This window comes from Sciurus vulgaris, assembly GCF_902686455.1.
Source record: "Sciurus vulgaris genome assembly, chromosome: 4".
Lineage (NCBI taxonomy): Eukaryota > Metazoa > Chordata > Mammalia > Rodentia > Sciuridae > Sciurus > Sciurus vulgaris.
In genome coordinates this window covers 183998459-184016399 of record NC_136464.1, presented here as the reverse complement: position 1 = coordinate 184016399, position 17941 = coordinate 183998459, and the positions used below count along the sequence as shown (strand labels likewise).

General features: G+C 48.7%; 1 protein-coding gene across 4 annotated transcripts in view; it reads right to left on the bottom strand.

The window, feature by feature from the left end:
• The window catches only part of MYO16 (myosin XVI), a 551974-nt gene that overhangs the window by 30422 nt on the left and 503611 nt on the right, over positions 1 to 17941 (bottom strand). For all 4 annotated transcript variants that reach the window (XM_079137420.1, XM_079137419.1, XM_079137417.1 and 1 more), the window contains one exon: positions 4186 to 4344. In XM_079137420.1, the coding sequence (XP_078993546.1) occupies positions 4186 to 4344 (159 nt within the window). The remainder of the gene's footprint in view (positions 1 to 4185; positions 4345 to 17941) is intronic.

The following is a 17941-nucleotide window of genomic DNA, read 5'->3' as shown; positions in this document are numbered from 1 at the left end:
TGAACAGCACTCACTGGTTCATCTGCCACATTCGTCACTGTTCCAGGCAGAGGATGCTGCCCTGCTACACCAGGCAAGCAGGCTGGGTATCTTAATAGTCCTGGGGAAAGTGTCCGGCATCCAGAAATGGATAGTTTTCACAAAAGCAGATCAGCGTAAACATGTCAAGTTGTTTTGAGAGACTGTAGCCCCAGTCGAAATGATTTTTCTTTTGTGCACATAACTCTTGAGATTTTCAAGTAATCTTCAATTAATGTCCACACAGAAACAGCTTTAAAATCTGCTCGCCATAAGCATTTAAGGGAAAACATATAAATCTGTGACCAGGGTGTGGACTGGCACTATTTGTTACATGCTGGAGTTTAGAAGTCTGATATTGCTAAGGGCTCAGTTCTCTACAATCAATCTCAAGAAGCAAATTCCAAGAACATTTCCAGTTTGGTCTAGAGGGGTTTCATGTGCATGGTTGTTTTTTGCATTTGTATTAATTTGGGGGGGGGGGAAGACTCAAAGCTTTTTGTATTAATTTTCTAAGACCTTTTTCCAAGTGGTAGCTTTTGCCTTTAGCCTCAAAATTCAGAAAAAATGGAATATTTTGGTGAAGGGGAATTCCCTTCCTCTCTCTCCACTGAACCCCCTTCCCACTTCTCTCATTTTTTTCAAAACATTGTGGGGTGGTAGCTGCCGTCCAAGTCAACAACCCCATCGGATGGGGGGTGCCCTTCCCCTGCTAGGATGTGGTTTTCTTCACCCTCTTTATTCTGTCACCCTGGTTAGTGGATTATCAAGTCTCTTCATATTTCCAAGGACAATTTGTTTTCCCAAAGAACCAACGATAGCTTTGTTCTGTTTTCTATTTCAATACAGCATGTTCTCGCCCTACTGTACCTTCCCTCTGCTTCCTTGGTGTCAAATTTTCTCCTGGATTTCTGACTCCCTAGGTCTTCGGCCCCAGTCTGGAGCCCCTGTTCTCGTAGGGCATATGGTGAAAGCTGCCAGCCTCCATCCCTGGAGACCTCAGCCACCACCCCCAGGTGCTGTCATGTCACAGTTTCATGGACATTGGTTGGAATATTCTGGTTTTCAATTCAGACTGTGATTTTCCTTGGACCCGCAGATTCCTGGGTGCGAGATGCCTGAATGCTGTGCGAGGCCCAGCTTGCCCTCTGCGCGGACTCTGGGCATCTCCTGCTCCCCAAGCCAGCAGTCATTCATGCTGCAGTTCACACTACACGAAGCCTTTACAGTGTGAATTTCCAGGTTTGCTCCAGGTGTGTCCTTGGACCTTCCTCTAAGACCTATCTGCCCTGCCTTTCAGAAAGTCCTGTCCCCTCCTCTGCATCTTCTGAGCTGGTCGGTGTTGAGGGCATAGCTGGCAGTCAGACGTGTCAGTATCAGGTGCTGAGCAGGAGTTCTGCCGCCCCCTATACTCACCTTTAAATGACTTGTCATTTCTTCCACTACCTCTAAGCATGCCGAGTTCACCAGTGCTGAATCCTCTGTTTTCACTTTTTTCTAAATATATCATTAACTCCTTTTCATTTTTACAGGAATTTTTTATTAGTTTTAAAATTCAGGGTTAGCAGCTATTTTCTTTGCGCATGTTGAAGATGCCCTTCCACTGACCTTGGACCTCAGCGGGTCCTTGGCCTCCTTTAAGCCTCTGGCTTCTTTTAGGATTCATGGTTAGCTGTTATTTTACAAGTATCTCGCTGCGACAGGCCTGGCAGTGGTCTTATTTTCATTTCTTCTACTCAGGCTTTCCGTGGGTTTGAATTTAAAAATAAAAGCTGGGCTCGGTCGGGCTTCCTGAGCGGCAGTCGGCCCTGCCCAGCCTCTGCAGCCCGCTCCCGCCGTGCTGGCAGCCGCTTTACTTTCTGTCCTGCACAGCTGCTTCTGCTCTTCAGACTGCTTGCCGGTGCACTTGCACCACTGCAGGTTGTTCCTGGGTTTCGGTTGCTGCGCGCTCTGTTGTGCGCACAGCAGTGGGTCATTCCTGCAGACGCAGAGCTCATCTGTGTGCGGGTTAACCCCGTGAGATGCCTGGTGAGCCCACCTCTGGGTGCTCAGCAGCGTGGGCTCGCCTAGGAGACTGGGCTCTCTTCTGGCTGCTCTGGTGCTTTCCCAGGAGGAAGCCTGCTGCCCTGCTATGAGGCTGCCCTAGGGAGAGGCCCAGGTGAGTGGACAGACTAGAATCTTCTGAGGCCTGCAGTAACCCCGCATGTGACCTTGGAAAGGTACCATCCCTCAGCTGAGCCTGGGTTTGGCTGCTGGTTTGATTGCTGTCTCATGAGGAACCCAAGCAAAGGCACGCTGAGCCACACCCAGCTTCCTGACCCTCCTAATATAAAATAACAACCACCAGATGCACAAAGCCTCTGAGGTTCTTTTGGGGGAAGTGGGATTTGCTGCACAGCAGTGGATAACTGCCACCCCCCAGGTGCCATCTGAAAGGCCGCACTTGCTCCCGGCCCAGGTGATCATGCCTGCAGGCTCCCTTGGCTTCTGTTTTCAGGTGTTCCTGGGCACGGCTTCCATTTCCCTCCAGGGGACACCTAGAGGCAGGACTACTGGGGTGGGAAGAGGACGTTGGGTTTACAACAATCGCCACTCGCTGCTCTCCAGGGTGCTGCGGCCAACGTTGGAAACCTCACCAACATTTCTCACCGAGTCTCTCCTCTGACCACGCACAGGTCTCCTGGCCCTAGGATTCCAGCAGCCCTCCTCGCTGTGTCCTTTTGTGGCCGTGGCAGGGACGGAATCCAAGATCCCACACATGCTCAGCAAGGGCTCTCCCCTGAGCCACGCCCAGCACAGCTGGGTCCTTCGTGTCTCCACACCATTTTCCAGATTCTGCCTCTTCCCTCTGCTTCTGGGTATTTCCCTCTAGAGATTCTCTGGCGTATCTTCCATTTCCCCTGATGCTTTTGTTGTTTTCAACAACTGTGTCTAATTAAGTTTAATTTCATCCTCTGTTATACTTCATTTTATTACTGCGTTTTTCAATTTCAGAATTTCCATCTGACAATTTTTGCCTGTTTTGCTCTGCTTTTGATTGCCCATTTCTGCTGAAATCCCTTTGCTTCCATCTACGAGGGCAGGGTGCACGTTCTTACTCGAAGTTGTACATCTTTGGACTCTGATCTTTCGAGCCCTGGTGGACATGCTGTGACTGACAGTTATCTCTGCAATGATTCCTGCTCATGGGTCTTGTTGCTTTGGACTGCGTGTTGGACTTGGTATTTGAAAAAACCGTTTACAGGAATATTTGAGACTTGGGTTGCCATTATCGTCTTTGGGGAGAGTTTACGTGTTTCTCCCGGGAACCCGTGGGCCCCGTCACTCCAGTAGCACTGTGGTCATCTTTAGGGTTGAGATGTTTCACAGCTGAGCTGCGATTTGGGTCTGGCTCACTGACTTTTGGGATGGACACTTGTAAGCCCTCCCTAGGCCTTGGTGGACCTGGGAAGCTCAGGTGGCTTCTTGGCTGCCTTCTCTGGGCCAGGACGTGCCTCCCACCTGAGAGGAAAGCCAGAGTATGGTCCTCCTGGCCTGGGGACCTCCTGCCTCCCCTTCAGCTCCCACAGTAACTGTCTTGGAAGTTCTTCAGCACCTTGAATTGGACTAAACAAAAATGGTTTTTCCAGCTCTTCTGGATGCGCCCAGGGAAAGATTGGCCAGTCATGACTAGAAGCCCTAGGCATTTTTTTATATATGAGAGGAAATATCTTTTGAGGGCTTGAGACACATGCAGACAAACTGACTCCTACACAGTGTTCTCCTTGATGCACTTCAAACACCTGAAGGCTCCTTGGCATTTACATCCATTCCTTCAAGATTACTTTCCTTCACATTTCTTAATTATAAGAAAAATATTTCTAATTAGAAGTATCAGTAGAACATATCTATCTCCTCCTTCTTTTTAGTTCAGACTCATTTTACTCTGGCTCTTATGGACCAATACTGTAAAGATTTCTGAAAAGTTGCAAATTCTAAGGGCAATTCTAATTCCTTAACCCAGGCAATAATATGCTGACAATAATACCTGCAGTGCAGTTCACAGTTTAGATCCTATTTTCCAGTTATTAAGCCTACTCCATTTTTATATTTTAAATTCATTCTTCCTAGAAAGTTGATACAGCTTAAAACTTTCATCCATTTACTTCTGAGTTTAAAAGTGCTTACCATTCGAGACGGAATTTCCATTTTCAGCAGTAATAGCACTAGATAGTGAATTAGATAATTGAATTCCATGGTTATTTGCATTTCTATCTTGAGTCTCTGAAGCAATTTCTGATGTACTAGGATCATCCCGGCCAGTTAGGTTCATGTTAGTTTCAAAACCTAAAACAAAATTTAGAAATGATTATTCTTGTATGATAAATGTACTGAAAAAAATGAATAAAACTATAAAAAAGTCACCAAATCAAATGTTAATTATAATTAATACAAATTGAAAATAATCCTTAATTCAGTTTTTGGCCTATATGATACCAAATAATGTTGCAACACTGTTAAACATAAATGAAAACATTAAGTGGTAAAAGTCAACTTCATAATTTGTCATTTACAAACATTTACATAGAATTTTTGATGTCATAGGTCACACAGCTTAGTGCAGTATTGCTCAAGTTGAGAAGTCATGTATCTGGAGTTCTGGATTATTAGATATAAATATAGTAAGACATTCTTACAGCTTTTAAAAATAGCAAATATGTTTTCAACATGATGATAAATTTTTATTATTCCTTTTGGAAAAGGAGACTTCCAAGGCACTACAATGTATTCTGTACACTAAAATAATGAAACATTTACTCTGTGCCCTATGTTGGTTGTCCCAGGTGCCTGAGGTCAGAAGCCTAGTCCATATTCAGCAAAGGCCAAACGGCTTTGGAGCATCGCAGCGCACAGCCTCAGTAACGCTCCTACCCTGGCAGACTGTCCCAGGGTGGGTGCTTTGACTCAGGCAAGGTTTGACAAGTGACCAGAGTGTCACATCAAACAGGATGGCATCCATGGCTCCACCTGGCTCTCAGGCTAAGACCTGGACTGGTTCCCCTTCTCAGAAACCTCAAGAAGTTCCAGCCCCTGGGCGGTGACTAGCGTAAGGCTGGTAAGATGTGCTTGTCCTTCTCCTTGGTACTTAGTGAGTTCTGACTGCCTAAAACTAGGGGCCTTTCAAAAGGTTGTAGGCTAACAAATTATTCAAAAGGGATAATAAACATCTTTTGCATTAATTATACTATTGCTCATGGCAAAACCGTGTCTTTTCATCCCTGACCCCAATAACCCAGATCCCAAGAGGCAGAGACATTATCCATATTTTACTGGGAATTGAGGGTCAATCAAAGTCATGCAGCTGGAAAGAGCTAGAATAGAACTTTAACCTTATATTCTGGTTACGGTTCAGTTTTTTTCTCTCACTAAAAAATGAATTAAATAATGTCCTTTTCATGCTTAAAACTCTTGAAAGAACAGCTATTGCCTAAATCTGAAGAAGAGAGGAAGGGAGGGAGAAAGGTAGGGAGAGAAGGAAAGGAAGCAGGAAGTGAGAAAGGAAGGGCAAGGGGAGGGAAGGGAAAGAGGGAAGCCCTCCAGAGCTTGTCTCTCCATACTGGTTGTGATTTGGGCCTCCCCACTCTCCCTTGGTGACATTACCTCCCCTTGCTCCTTGGGACCTGCATCCAAGCCGCTCTCAGGCCTGGTTGAATCCAAGTGCTCCGCATGCATGCAGGTTTCTATGTGCCAGATAAGCATTCCCTCTGCCTGCAAGGTGCTCCCCACCTGTGCACCCCGCATCTTCCACCCACAGATCAGGACCTTAGTCACATCACTGCAGGTATCTCTCATGAGCTGACATCCACCAAGGACAGCCTACTCTACCCAAAAAGGAAGACATGTGAAGATTTAGAGGTAGAAAATGCTGGATTGACAGAATGAAGGCAAACTGATCAGAGCTTCCATGCAAAAATCCCCAGATGGTCAAAGCCATTCTGAGTGAAAAAAATGAAGGCAGGAGGCTTGGCACTACCCACCTTCAAAACACACTGCAAACCAGAGTGGTCAGAAGGACATGGCACTGGTGTACAGACTCGGAGCCAGTAGAACAGAAGAGAGAGTGAAGAAGTAACCACGCATACGGCCAACTGATTTTTCCACAGGGTGCCGAGAACACACAGAGAAATGTTGACCATCTCAAAAAGTGGTGCCGGGAAAGTCAGATATCCACATGCAGAAGAACGCAGCTAGATTTTTGCCTCATACCAGTTACAGAAGTCAACTTGAAACAGTTAAAACTTAACTGTGAGACCCCATCAGTAAATACACCAGAAGAAACAGGGGAAATATTTCAGGACATTGGAAAAGGAAAGGAGATTTCAGATAAGACCCCAAGAGCACACAAAAAATGCAAAAAAAAAAAGAGGGATTCTACTGACCTAAAAGCTTCTGCACAGCTAAGGAAATAATCATCACAATGAAGAGGCTGCTGACAGATTGGGAGAAAACATTTGCAAACTTTGCATCTGACTACGATTTGATACCCAGAATATATAAGGAATACCCAAAAGTCCAGAGCAGAAAAATGCAATTAAAAAATATGCAGTAGACCCAAATAGATATCTCTTAAGAGAAGGCATACAAGTGGCCAAAAGGTATGAGAAAAAATGCTCAGCCATCAAGGAAATGCAAATCAGAATCCTGATGAGCCATCAGGCCAGTCTGGGTGGAATGTCTACTGTCAAAGGCAAAGGTGACGGGAGTGCAAACAGCCATCATGGAAGCCAGATGGGCCCTCAAAAAGCTGAGGGTGGAGCTAGCGTGACCCTGCAACCCCCTCATGGGACATTCACCCAAAGGAAGTGAAGTCGGCACGTCAGGGACATCTGCTCTCCTGCGTGCACCACCGCGCTCCACATCCGCCATGACTGGAGAGCAGCCTCCAGATCTGACAGCGGACCAAAGACAAGGAGTGAGGTGCCCTGCAGGGACCAGCGTCCAGCCAGAAGAATGAAAGAAATGACGGCATTCACAGCAAGGAGGATGGAACTGAGGTCATCGTGTTAGATGAAATTAGCCAGACACAGACACATAGTCCCTGCACAGTCTCACAGAGGCGGAATCTGAATAACTTGATCCCACAGGCGTGGAGGGTCAGATGGAGGCTACCAGAGGGGCAAGTAGGGGAGGGGAGGGCTGGTGGATCCCTGGGTGCTGAGTGACAGCCGAGAGGAGCCGGGAGTTCTGGGTGCCAGTGCACAGCAGGGTGACCAGAGATAACAGTGCTGTACTGTGGATTTAAAAACTCCAGAAGAAAGGATTTTGAATGTTTCACCATAAAGGAACGATAAGGTCTGGGGAGGTGAATACTTTTAATCCGATTTAGACATTAGTCAATGTACCCATGTATCAAAACATCACATGATACCCCATGAGTATGCACAAGTTTTATGTCTTTTTGCATCAGTTAAACACAAGTTGAATTTACAAGTGTCACAGCTTCAAAATCCAAGCAGAAGAACTTATATGACCCACTTCAATGCCCAGTGGGCCAGCCTGGCTGCTGACTCCCTTGCACATAAAAACACACACGAAGACCTTCAGGGCTGCCAGAAGGTGCAAGAATAGTGATGGAACAGGAAGCTAGGCTGACCTTCACTGTTCCTGACAGCAGTTCTGGAACAGGCTGAAATTGAAAGAACAATTATTCGTGTTGGGCAAGTCCAGAACTTCTATCTGCAAACCAGCTTCCATTTTAAAGCCATTTTAAGACAGCCCTTCACCTGTTTTTATTTCTATTTAAGCTATTTCATTTGTCCATTCTTCAGTTCGGGTACTATTGAGCGCCTACTGTGTGCCAGGCACTCTCTAGGGGCTGGAGACGAGGAATGAATTGCACAGCAGGTGACCGGGGTAAACTCCAGCAAGTGGAAACACTGGTGGGTCCTGTGGCAGCAGAGTCAGGCACTGTCTCCCCGAGGTGGCCCTCAGCTCTGAAAAGGGGCGGGGAAGAAGCAGGGTGCCCAGGGGCACACTGCACACGCAGGAGGAGCTCCCTGTCTGAAGGACCAGGTGGCGGCAACCTTGGAGTCAGGCACGTGGGAGCACAGGAGTGACACAGGGAGACAGGGGCCACCAGACATGGCACAGTCCCTGCTGTCCACTCACGCTTCTTCCCTGTGTAGTGCCTTTGCTGACATGAAGGATGAGGCGGCTTCTTCCCTGACTTTCAGGTTACCACCCACATGGCACGGCAATGGACTGGAGATGAGGCTGGGGCCGGAAGGGCATTCTGGCAGGGGGAAAACAGGAAGCTGTCAGTGTCAAGGTCCCGTTTTATGGGGTGGTCACTGGCAATGCTCATCAGCACCGTACTCCCAGCTAAATCCAGTCACGTCCAAGCATCTGTGCGCTGACCTTACTACGCTCTCCATTGGAAGCCCAGGAGATGGAATACAGAAAACTCTGGGTGACAGGATTTTGCTGAGACGCGGCTGAGGAGGGCGTGTTTGCAAGGTCTCCTCCCCAGAGCACCCGTCACCCATGGCCAGCACCTGGGGCTGCAGCAGAGACACTGCAGGCACTGGCACTGCGTCCGAAGAGGTGGCTGCTGTGCAGGCACATGCTCGAGAGGCACACTCACGGAGAAGTCAGGAATGAGCCAGAGCAAACCAGGCAGAAGGCCTGTGGCAGGCGGCGTGGCGAGGGCGAAGAGAAGTCACCCAGAGAGAAAAGATCGGGCCTCTCAAAGACCCTAAGCACGGAGAAGTGAGGAGAACCCCATCAAAGAGTTAGAGGCACCTCAGAGACATTCCTGTGTCTCTGCATCTTGTGCGTCTTGTGAAGCGCGTGGCACGCAGTCCAGGCCGTCCTCCGGCTGGGTGCACGGTGATGGTAACAGCTGCTTTGAATACCTGAGGATTTTTTTCTTAAGCCTTTAAACAGAGTTCTCTATTTCTCTGTGACCCCTGCCTGGTGCTGTTCCACAAATACAGGTGAAGTGAATCACATCGGTATGTGACTCGAAGATAAAGTTTTGGTCTTCATGTTAGGGTATGATCATTCCACGAAAGCGTGCCATACAGGCACATCTAAGTTGAACTTTAATCCACTGGGAGGGTTCTAGCAAGTCTTTAAAATGTTAATACATTTCTTTTCACTTGTCCCTATTATGTTAATATAATTAAATATCATTCTGGGTGGGGTGTGATCCTTGTAAAACCCGTTTTCTACAGGAGGTGACCCCCCATGCCCCCAGAACACGCTCAGTGTCTGGAGACATTCGGAGCTGTCACTCCTGGAGGAGGGCAGCCATGACAGCCAGTGTATGGAGGTCGGGCACGCTGCAAAACGTCCCACAATGCCCTGGGGCCCCTGCCACAGGCTCCGCTGTCCCAGAATGCCACCAGTGCTCCAGGGAGGACCTCTGCTTCAAACACAGGTCAGGTCACACCAGGTCTCCTCAGCCCATCGCCAAGTTCTCACCTGTTTGAATTAAGATCTGAGGCTGAGTGGACCCTCCATGGCCAGACCCCTGCTTGTCATTGGAGGAGCCGGCTCGGCCTCCCCTGCACCCTGGGCCCAGCCTCCCCTCTGCAGGAGCACGGCAGCCCTCTGTTTGCTCACTCCCAGGAGGAAGACTTCAAGGTCACCCTGGAACACTGCGGCCCTCTCCCCAGCCCAGGCACTTCCGTCCACACCCTCACTTCAGTTTCTGGCTGCTGGCCACACGGCACTTCCCCGACTGGCCTTCCTAGCGTCTCCCTCCTCTAGAATATGGACACCAGGAGCCAAACCTGCTGGCACCCCACTCCAGGGTCTACAGCAGTGCCAGCACGGAGAAGTCACTTGTTGTGGGTTTGAAAACAAGGGAGAAAAGGAACATGCAAGAAGCAAATGGCAGAAACTGATGTAAAGGCTGTGTTCCCAGGGCAGCTACACCTGTTGACAGGTTACTAACAAAAGGCCGACCAGGTGAGTCTGGTGGGATCCTGCAACAAGAAGATCATGGCCTCCCTTTCACATCAGGGGGACTGGAAATGCGAGCAAAGGATTTCAAAGGAGAAAAATGCCTTGGAGGCCCAAACCCGATTAGAGGTCATAGGTAAGGAACATGTCTCATTGTACCTGGTGACACATTTTCTAGTATTCACAGGACCAGAGCTCTTTGTTTTCTACCCAAGCATGTTAACTTTCAGGAGAAAACATCCATGGATATTTGAAGTCGATACCTGACATCGGGTTTGAGGTTTTCATGTATTTTCATGTCCTGCCAATTGTTCAGATGCAAGGTCCACACATATTTAGTCTTTTCAAATCTTACTTTATATTGGTCTACAGTTTCTAACACCGGGAAATTAAAGTCAATTGGTTTGAGGGTTGGCGTGCTTTTTTTGAGCCACGAACAGGTCAAGGACAGCCAGAGCAAGGGTAGGAGCCGTGTGTCTCTTTAAGAACTAACCTCCCCTGGCTACCTGAGCGTGAGATGGTTCCATAGTGCATTTTGGAATCATGAGCTAGGATCCAGGTTTCAGTAATGCAGGAGGAGGACACACTAGCCCTCTAACCCAGTCCAGCCCTAACGCTGAGAGCGCTTGTAAGACACAAGAAGTGCGAAGTGCAGTACGCTCATTACGCACACAGCGTGGCTCTCACGGCACTCTGCAGGAGAAGTCCTCTCTGGAAAGGCTGCTGTGCCCAGGGAGTGCAGGACTCTCCCCTTCTGGGGGCAGAAGGCACAGACACGGAGCGCAGTGCCAGGCATGCTCTGGGGCTTCCCCCGGTCTCCCTTCTAAGATCTAGAGTCACAGCTGGACCGTACCTTCACCAGGAAGGTACACACTGATTTGGACAGGCTCCCCTAGGCCTGAGGTTGGCGTCCAGCTTGTTTTAAACCGAATCTGGTTTGAGTTAGAGGAACAGATCCTTCGAGATCTGATTTTTCCGAGATCTTTTGCTGCACACGAGGAAGATCAGAAATCAGGACTTAGTTGCCCCTAACATGTCACCTCCTGGAAGGTGAACTGGCCCTTCTTTGATCAACAGACAACCAGAGTATTTCTCTTCCTGCCTCTTCAAAGGACAAAGGTCAGGATGAAGCATCTCACAGGCACAGTGGTCCAAGGAGTTGGGAGACCTCACTGGTGGACTGGCTGGAGCACAGCAGGACGTCCCGGGGATACTGTGGGTATGCCATGAACTTGTGCAAGCTTTCAACAGTGCGGTTCTAACTAACCCCAAGCCACGTGTGACAGATTTTAACCAACCCCATTGCTAACAATCACAGAACTGCTTGGAGAGGTCCTTCCTGGTCTTCTATAATGGAGAAGCCAGAACTGAACGCCAGGGTCCCCAGCAATGACTCTCGTGATACAGTTGGGACCCACGATATCCTGACTGGTTACCTATCTTAACGATTCAGAATAGATTGCTTCAGAAGCCGGACAACGTAATGCTGCGGTAGCTGGACAGGACGGGCGTGCGGAGACCTGACTGTCTCACACCACTAGCCAGAACTCACTCCTGCTTCCAATCCCTGAGGGTCACCCTCTGAGTACCTCAGGCTCCTCTGGAACTTGTGCCTGGAGCAGAGCCGGCCATGGCTCTTCCTGCTCGGTTTGGAAGCAACATTCCCTCGTTGTCCCCATTGGGGACACGAGTTGCATGAACCAGGTCCTCGGCAACAGGGAGTTAAGTCATACCCATTTCCTGTTAAACTTAACCAACTGGATAGGTGTTTGCCCACTTGTTCTGCCCCTGCCATTAGGGGGACAATCTCTTCGAAGCCCTTCCTTGTCCTTGAGCAGCTCCTGGTATATAACTGGTCCAAGGTGCAGTCCCTAGACAACACGCCTGTCTGGCCCATGCTGGTCCCCTGCAGTGTTTCCCAAGTGACAGGTCACCGTTGCTGCTTTTGCTAGCACCCTTCCTCCATGCCGTGTGGGGGCAAATCCAGGGGTCCTGAAAGGATGGGTGGGCAGCGGCACCTCACGGCCATCCCTTTGTTTAGGAAAATGGTCCTCACAGCCCCCAGGAAGCAGAAGGAGGAAAGCCCTGGGCTTCACTGGCATGCTCCGAGCTCGTGGCACCGCAGCTGGATGGGAGCTGGTGTGCTGCTCTTCCTCAGCTGAACATGTAACAAGAGTGGACTGAGCAGAAGTGAAAGGGGAAGCAGAGGTCATGGTGGCAGCTGGCAAGGCCTCAGCCCTGCTCAGAACTCGCTGTCGGTCGCAGCTGAAGCACTCGGCAATGCAAAGGGCCCAGGCCAGCCAGAGACCTTGTGCGGACAGCAGCCAAGATGCCAGGCACTGTTGTCCATTAGGAAGGGTTACAAGTGCCCTGGGAGAGGGTCCACCCTTCTTTACGGCAGACGTTTGCCCTCCCTCTGTCCTCTCCATGCTGCAGTCAAACCCAGCCCCCCCTGCCGGCAGGTGACCTTGCCCGAGAATGGCCACTATGGGGAAGGACTCTGCTGCACTTCAGAGCTGTGGCCTCCGTGTGCTTTTGACCTGGAGAAGCCCAGTGAGGTCTTCACCCACTGCCTGGCCCGGGCACGTGCTCACCCACTTCTTCTTGGACCACCCATCTTTCATGAGCGGAAACTGACCAAAACCAAAACCTGATCTTTTCCTTTGAAAAACTCTTTCTGTGCCAATTACATACATGCCTGTTCTACCTTCTTTAAAATGAAGTTTCTTTTGGAAACTTATGTTTGATTATGAATCAGAGTTTGGGGTGGAGAAACTCTTTTTGGATTTCTGGGGACTTTGGGCAAAAGCACATACTATGCCACTAGGTTCCACTGTAGACTACCAAGAGCCTTCCATTCAGCACGTGCCTGCCCGAGGGCTCTGCATGCTTCAGAACCTAGCCCTTGGTGGGGAGAAGAATAATCACACTGTCATTTATTGTCTTAGTATTATCAACGTGCATTGTTCAACGCAAGTGTCCAGTGCTGCCAATGCTCAGCCTTAAGTAAGAAACTGAAGGTTTCAGGCAAGGCCGGGATAGCGGCCACAAGCCCTAGAGGCTATTGGTGTTCCAGTACAGCTAGCTTGCTGATGGTGTGGAAGTTTCCAGTCTAATCCATGATTAATCATAAAAAAGATTCAGGTCAGGCATGAAGGACCTACCTGCTGGTAGGAAATGGAGAGATTGGTCTTCCCTCTGTCCTCCTTAGGCGAGAGCACAAGGCACCTGTCCAGCACCTCGGTGGGAAAGCATCCCACGAACCCTGTCACTCCTGAGCATCTCTTCACGAAAGGAGGAAACCCCAGGACACAGTTCTGAGGGGCAATCCTGAGATGCAGGGAGCCGGAAGGTCTCTGTTCCCTTGCTTAAGGAGAGTGGTAGAGTGACTTGGAGGACGAGCACTGGGGTGCTCTCTGGAACCCGTGTGGGAGTTTAAGTTGCGATCTAGTGTAGAGACGGACACACAGCACACACTAGCTGCTTGCTTTAAGGGGTTGAAATTATGAGCAATATTTACTGGTTATGAAGATAATCCAGTGCTGAAAAGACTGCCTTATTTTCAGAGTTTCAGGTACAGCAGATTCTTCTGCTGACGGTGCACTGCAGAGTATCCCAGGAGTAATGGCTTCTTGGCTGCATTTGGCTCATCTGAAAACTGATGAACTATTTATGCTGGATGCATACCTCTGGTCTGACTGACATGTCAGTAGAGCAGATTTACAGCCAGTGTGTGAAGGTAATTTCCCAAGATGATTGATATAATTCAAAGAGTAACTTTTTGATCAGATTGATCTAAATACTTAATTGTTGTTAGTCTCTACTTGGTTTTGTCCCAGGGTCTCAAAGAAGGAGGAAGCACTGTGGAAATACCACTGTCCTGAGCCAGGACTTCACCCTTTCTCCCAGCCAATGTGCACAGCGCAGCCATGAGCTCAGGTCTGACGGTGTTCCGGTTAACCGCTTTCCTAACTCTGCCATCATCAATGTCTTTGTTTCCATGTTCACGTAATTTACAAACGAATGAATTCGTGTCTTTTATTTTTTCCAAGAGCGATGCTTTAGAGAGAGAAACAGGAGCCTTTTTAGGTGTCTTTCTCTGTCCCATCACGGTGGCTGCTGAAGGTCACTGCTGGCCCTCTGCTTTGCCCCTAGTGAGGCTTCTGGCAAAGTGGGGGGCTCACTCACTACCCGAGCAGTTGCTGGGGACCCTGAGCAGGTGCCGGGCAATTCACATTCCCACTGCGAGTTAGGGCGTGATGCTGGTGATGAGCAGTGGCAGGGGATTTAACCTCAGTTCCCGGGCAGAGCCTTAGGAAGCCCAGGTGAAGGGAGGAGAGGGTCCTGAGACTACAGGGCGCTTTTGAGACAGGTGTTTGGAAGGGTTTCTTGGAGCAGGTGAGGAAAGGAGGAGGGGGAGCAGGGGGCAAGAGAAGGTTCTCTCCGCTACACACCTGCACGGGGACACTGACGACAGGGCCAGAAGGTTTTATCTGCTGCCCCACATCTTTGTTCTGGTAATGAGTTTGCATTTAACTTAGAAGGGAATTCCTCTCTCAGGCAGCGTCTCTGTGTTATTTTAATTTTAATAGTTTTCAGAGACTAAGAATAGAAGAAATCCAGGGTTTTGGAGAAAGGAGACTTGCCTTTGATTCCTGAGGGCGAGGCGATTTGTTCCTGTGATTAGGGAGAATCAGGTGACTGGCCGAAGTCTCCAATTTCATTAATAACAGGGACACAACAGCTGCTTCACCTGCCTCATAGGGGTGCCTACGTGCTTGGCCAACAGCAGGGAGCCACGTGCAGGTGTCAGCTCTGACTATGATGAAATAATGCTGCTGGCATGGCACCTGGTGCGGCTGGGTGCGCCCCTTCCAGGAAGGTCACCTGCATGCACCTGGAGTCCCTGCCCTCCCCGTCTCTTCCCTCCCCTGGCACTCTTCGTAAAAGGTATCCTAAGAGTGCCTGTTGAATTCCCATGTGACAGAGGGGAAACAGCAGGGGTGTTCCAGAGTCTGGTCATGAAGCCGATGAGAAGCAACAGGTAGAAAGCACGTCGGTTTAGACTCCAAGCAAGTGACGCCTTCGGTCCGCCCGCTTCTTCGCAGCACCCATGGCCACATTCCAAAATGGTCGTGGAGCTGGACCTGCATTTCTTGCCCCTCCTTTGGTTTTCTGCTTGCACTGCCTACTTCCCCACTTCTGCACCTGGAGAACCCCAGCCACCCACTCCCCCATCTCTCACTGCTGCCCGCCTAGCAGCTCTGGCAGGAGGCCCTCTGAGACCCTGGGGCCCTCACAGCTCCCTGGCTGCTGAGCTCATTCTGAACGCACCTCTGAGGCAGCGCACCCTCTTTTCTCCCAGGTCCTTGATATTTTGTGAGAATCTGGTGACATGTATAAAATCTCTCCCCACACAGGCTGATGCATGCTGTTGGGGGTCCTGGCCAGCTGGAGTCCAACTCTGATTCTCAAGTGGTCCAGGGTCCACTGTTTAAAAGTTCACTCTCGTGCCGGAACCTCTCACTGAAGAGGGATGCATTCCCCTGTGGTCTCTGAGAGGGCAGAGGCAACGCCACAGGCCTTCGTCTGTTCTTTTGGATTCTCAAGTACCAAGCCCTGTGCTTGTATTAAGTAAGTGCTTACTGGATCACTCTAAGGGAATCAGGTCTACAAGTTAACACACGTCTGGTTGCACAATTTCATTGCATGGATTCTTGGGCATTTAGAACAAGGTGTTGTAAATTGTGAGGAAAATGCCAAAATACTCACAACAAATACTTGGACATTAAAAAGTTGTCTTTTCAATTAATTTAGAGCAACAAAACTTTGTGCTTTCAACGAAGATAAATTTGGCTACTGATAGCTTATAAAAATTCAAAGCTCATTTCTCAGTGGAAATGAGCAAAGTATTATTTTTACCAGACATTGGGGATGAGAAGCACTGAAATGTGTAGCTGCAGATCCCAGACACAGATGTTCTCAGCTACTGCAGAGGGGTCAACAAATTAACAAAAATTCCTTCTCTTAAACATAGTCTCCTCATGACAAAAGCTGGGTTTACTGGCATTATAAGGGACAAACTCTACACAGCTCATCCTTGCTTGATGTCCATGGGTGACAGATGGAGGACTTCCTTCTCAGAAGACGTCAATCTAGTTTCCCCACCGGACTTCCTCATTCAGAAAATGAGGGAAGCTTAAGTGTTGCTTGGAAATGGTTCTAAATCACAGAGGAATGCCTTCCTCCCATAAGAGGGAGACTGCTCTATTAGGAGTGTGGACAGCAACCTTCCAGTGAGGAGAATCACCCACGAGTGGCTGTGTGCGTCCTCTGTCCAGTCCTTTGTAATTGCCAGGAACTCAGGCCACCCCCACTGCCACACAGATCAGTCACCAGGGGAGGGAGCTTCGGGGAGTGGGAAGGAGCAGCAGCCTAGGCCAGGACAAAGCCCTGCAAAGTCTGCATGTGGAGGAGGAGCCAGGAGCTGAGCTTGCACTCCACAGCCCGTGTCCAGACCCACGAAGGCAGGCACAATTCTTAGGCTGCAGTCTCATCTGAATGTGTCAGAGACTAAGTGAAAATGTTCAAACTTCTGCTTCGCACAGCAGGGGCAGGGAGCGGCCCTTACAGATGGCTTTGCATGAGCGCGGTCCGATTCTGCTGGTAATCAGCAGCATGTCAGTGGTACTAAAGCACTGGGCTTCTGGTTACTAAACAATGTAGAGGTAACTGTACTCGGCACAGACACATCTGACCCTCATAACCAACCTAAGATGCAACTGCATTTCTTTTTGCATTTGAGAAGAAACTGAAATTCTTCTTGAGTTTTGCTCTTTCAGACTTGGAGTCTCCTTTGAATATAATATTTAGAAATCCACATTTACTTTGTCCGTAGTAGAAGGGTTGTCTGCATCAGCTTCCTGTGCCAGGACATGTTGGACAGAAGCCCCTGGCTGCTCGTGAGAAGTGAGGATCATTTTGTTTCCTTTGTGAGAAGTGGGGCTGTGCGCCCCCATCCCGGTGTTGGTCGTGAACACCATCTCCTGTCAGTGAAGCCGAGAGGCATTGTCTGGCCTGTGCTTACTGAAGTGACTTAAGAATCTACCTTTCTCCCCCTAAAGAATGTCTATGGTAAAATATCATAAACTTATTAATAAAACAATTTGACATTGGGATGCTTTTCCAAATTATCTAGTGCTGGAAGAGGGAAGCAGACAGGAGCAGGGATGAAATAGTGGCATCCATGGACAGAGTTCATTATTTTCTGCACTCTTGTGTATGTGTTAAATTTTCCTGAAAGCCAACTCTAGAAAAAATTTCTTTTCAAACAGCCCTATGGAACACAAATGCCATGCAGTAAAAGTGTGTTTATATAACAGTCAGACTTCCAAACTCAAAATGTTCCTATTAGAGTGTTTATGTAATCAGTAAAATATTTGAAGTTCATTGTAATTTACATTTGATTTAAGTGAATCTTAGTAAAAATGACACCACGGCTAGATGTTTATATGTCAGCTGAGTTTTAGGTAAATTTTATATCAAATAACTATTTATTCCACCTAATTTATGGAAAGAAATAGTGTACATTACAGTTCTGCTGACGTCATTTTGAAGCACCTGTTTCTACCTGATGAAGAGGCTGCCCAGTATCAGAGAGTAAAGAAACGATGTTTTTAAGTGCTCCTGAGCAGACCTTTCCTTGACTCAGGGGGCTCGCTCTCCGTTCCCTCCAGACTCCGGAGACTTGCTGCGCTTCTGTCAATCCCCAGACTGCTGATCTTTTGCAGTGAGAGAAGAGCCTGGTCAGGTTCTTTGCGTCACTACGGATAAACTCGGCCCACGCGGAGCTGCCTTCAGCGCAACGGAGCCCCCTAGTGACCGATCGAGCCCAGGACTGTCCTCAGTCGCCCTTTGGGTTAGGTCTTGTGTTTTCAGACTTAAGCAACTGGAAACAATTAGCATAATATTAGTC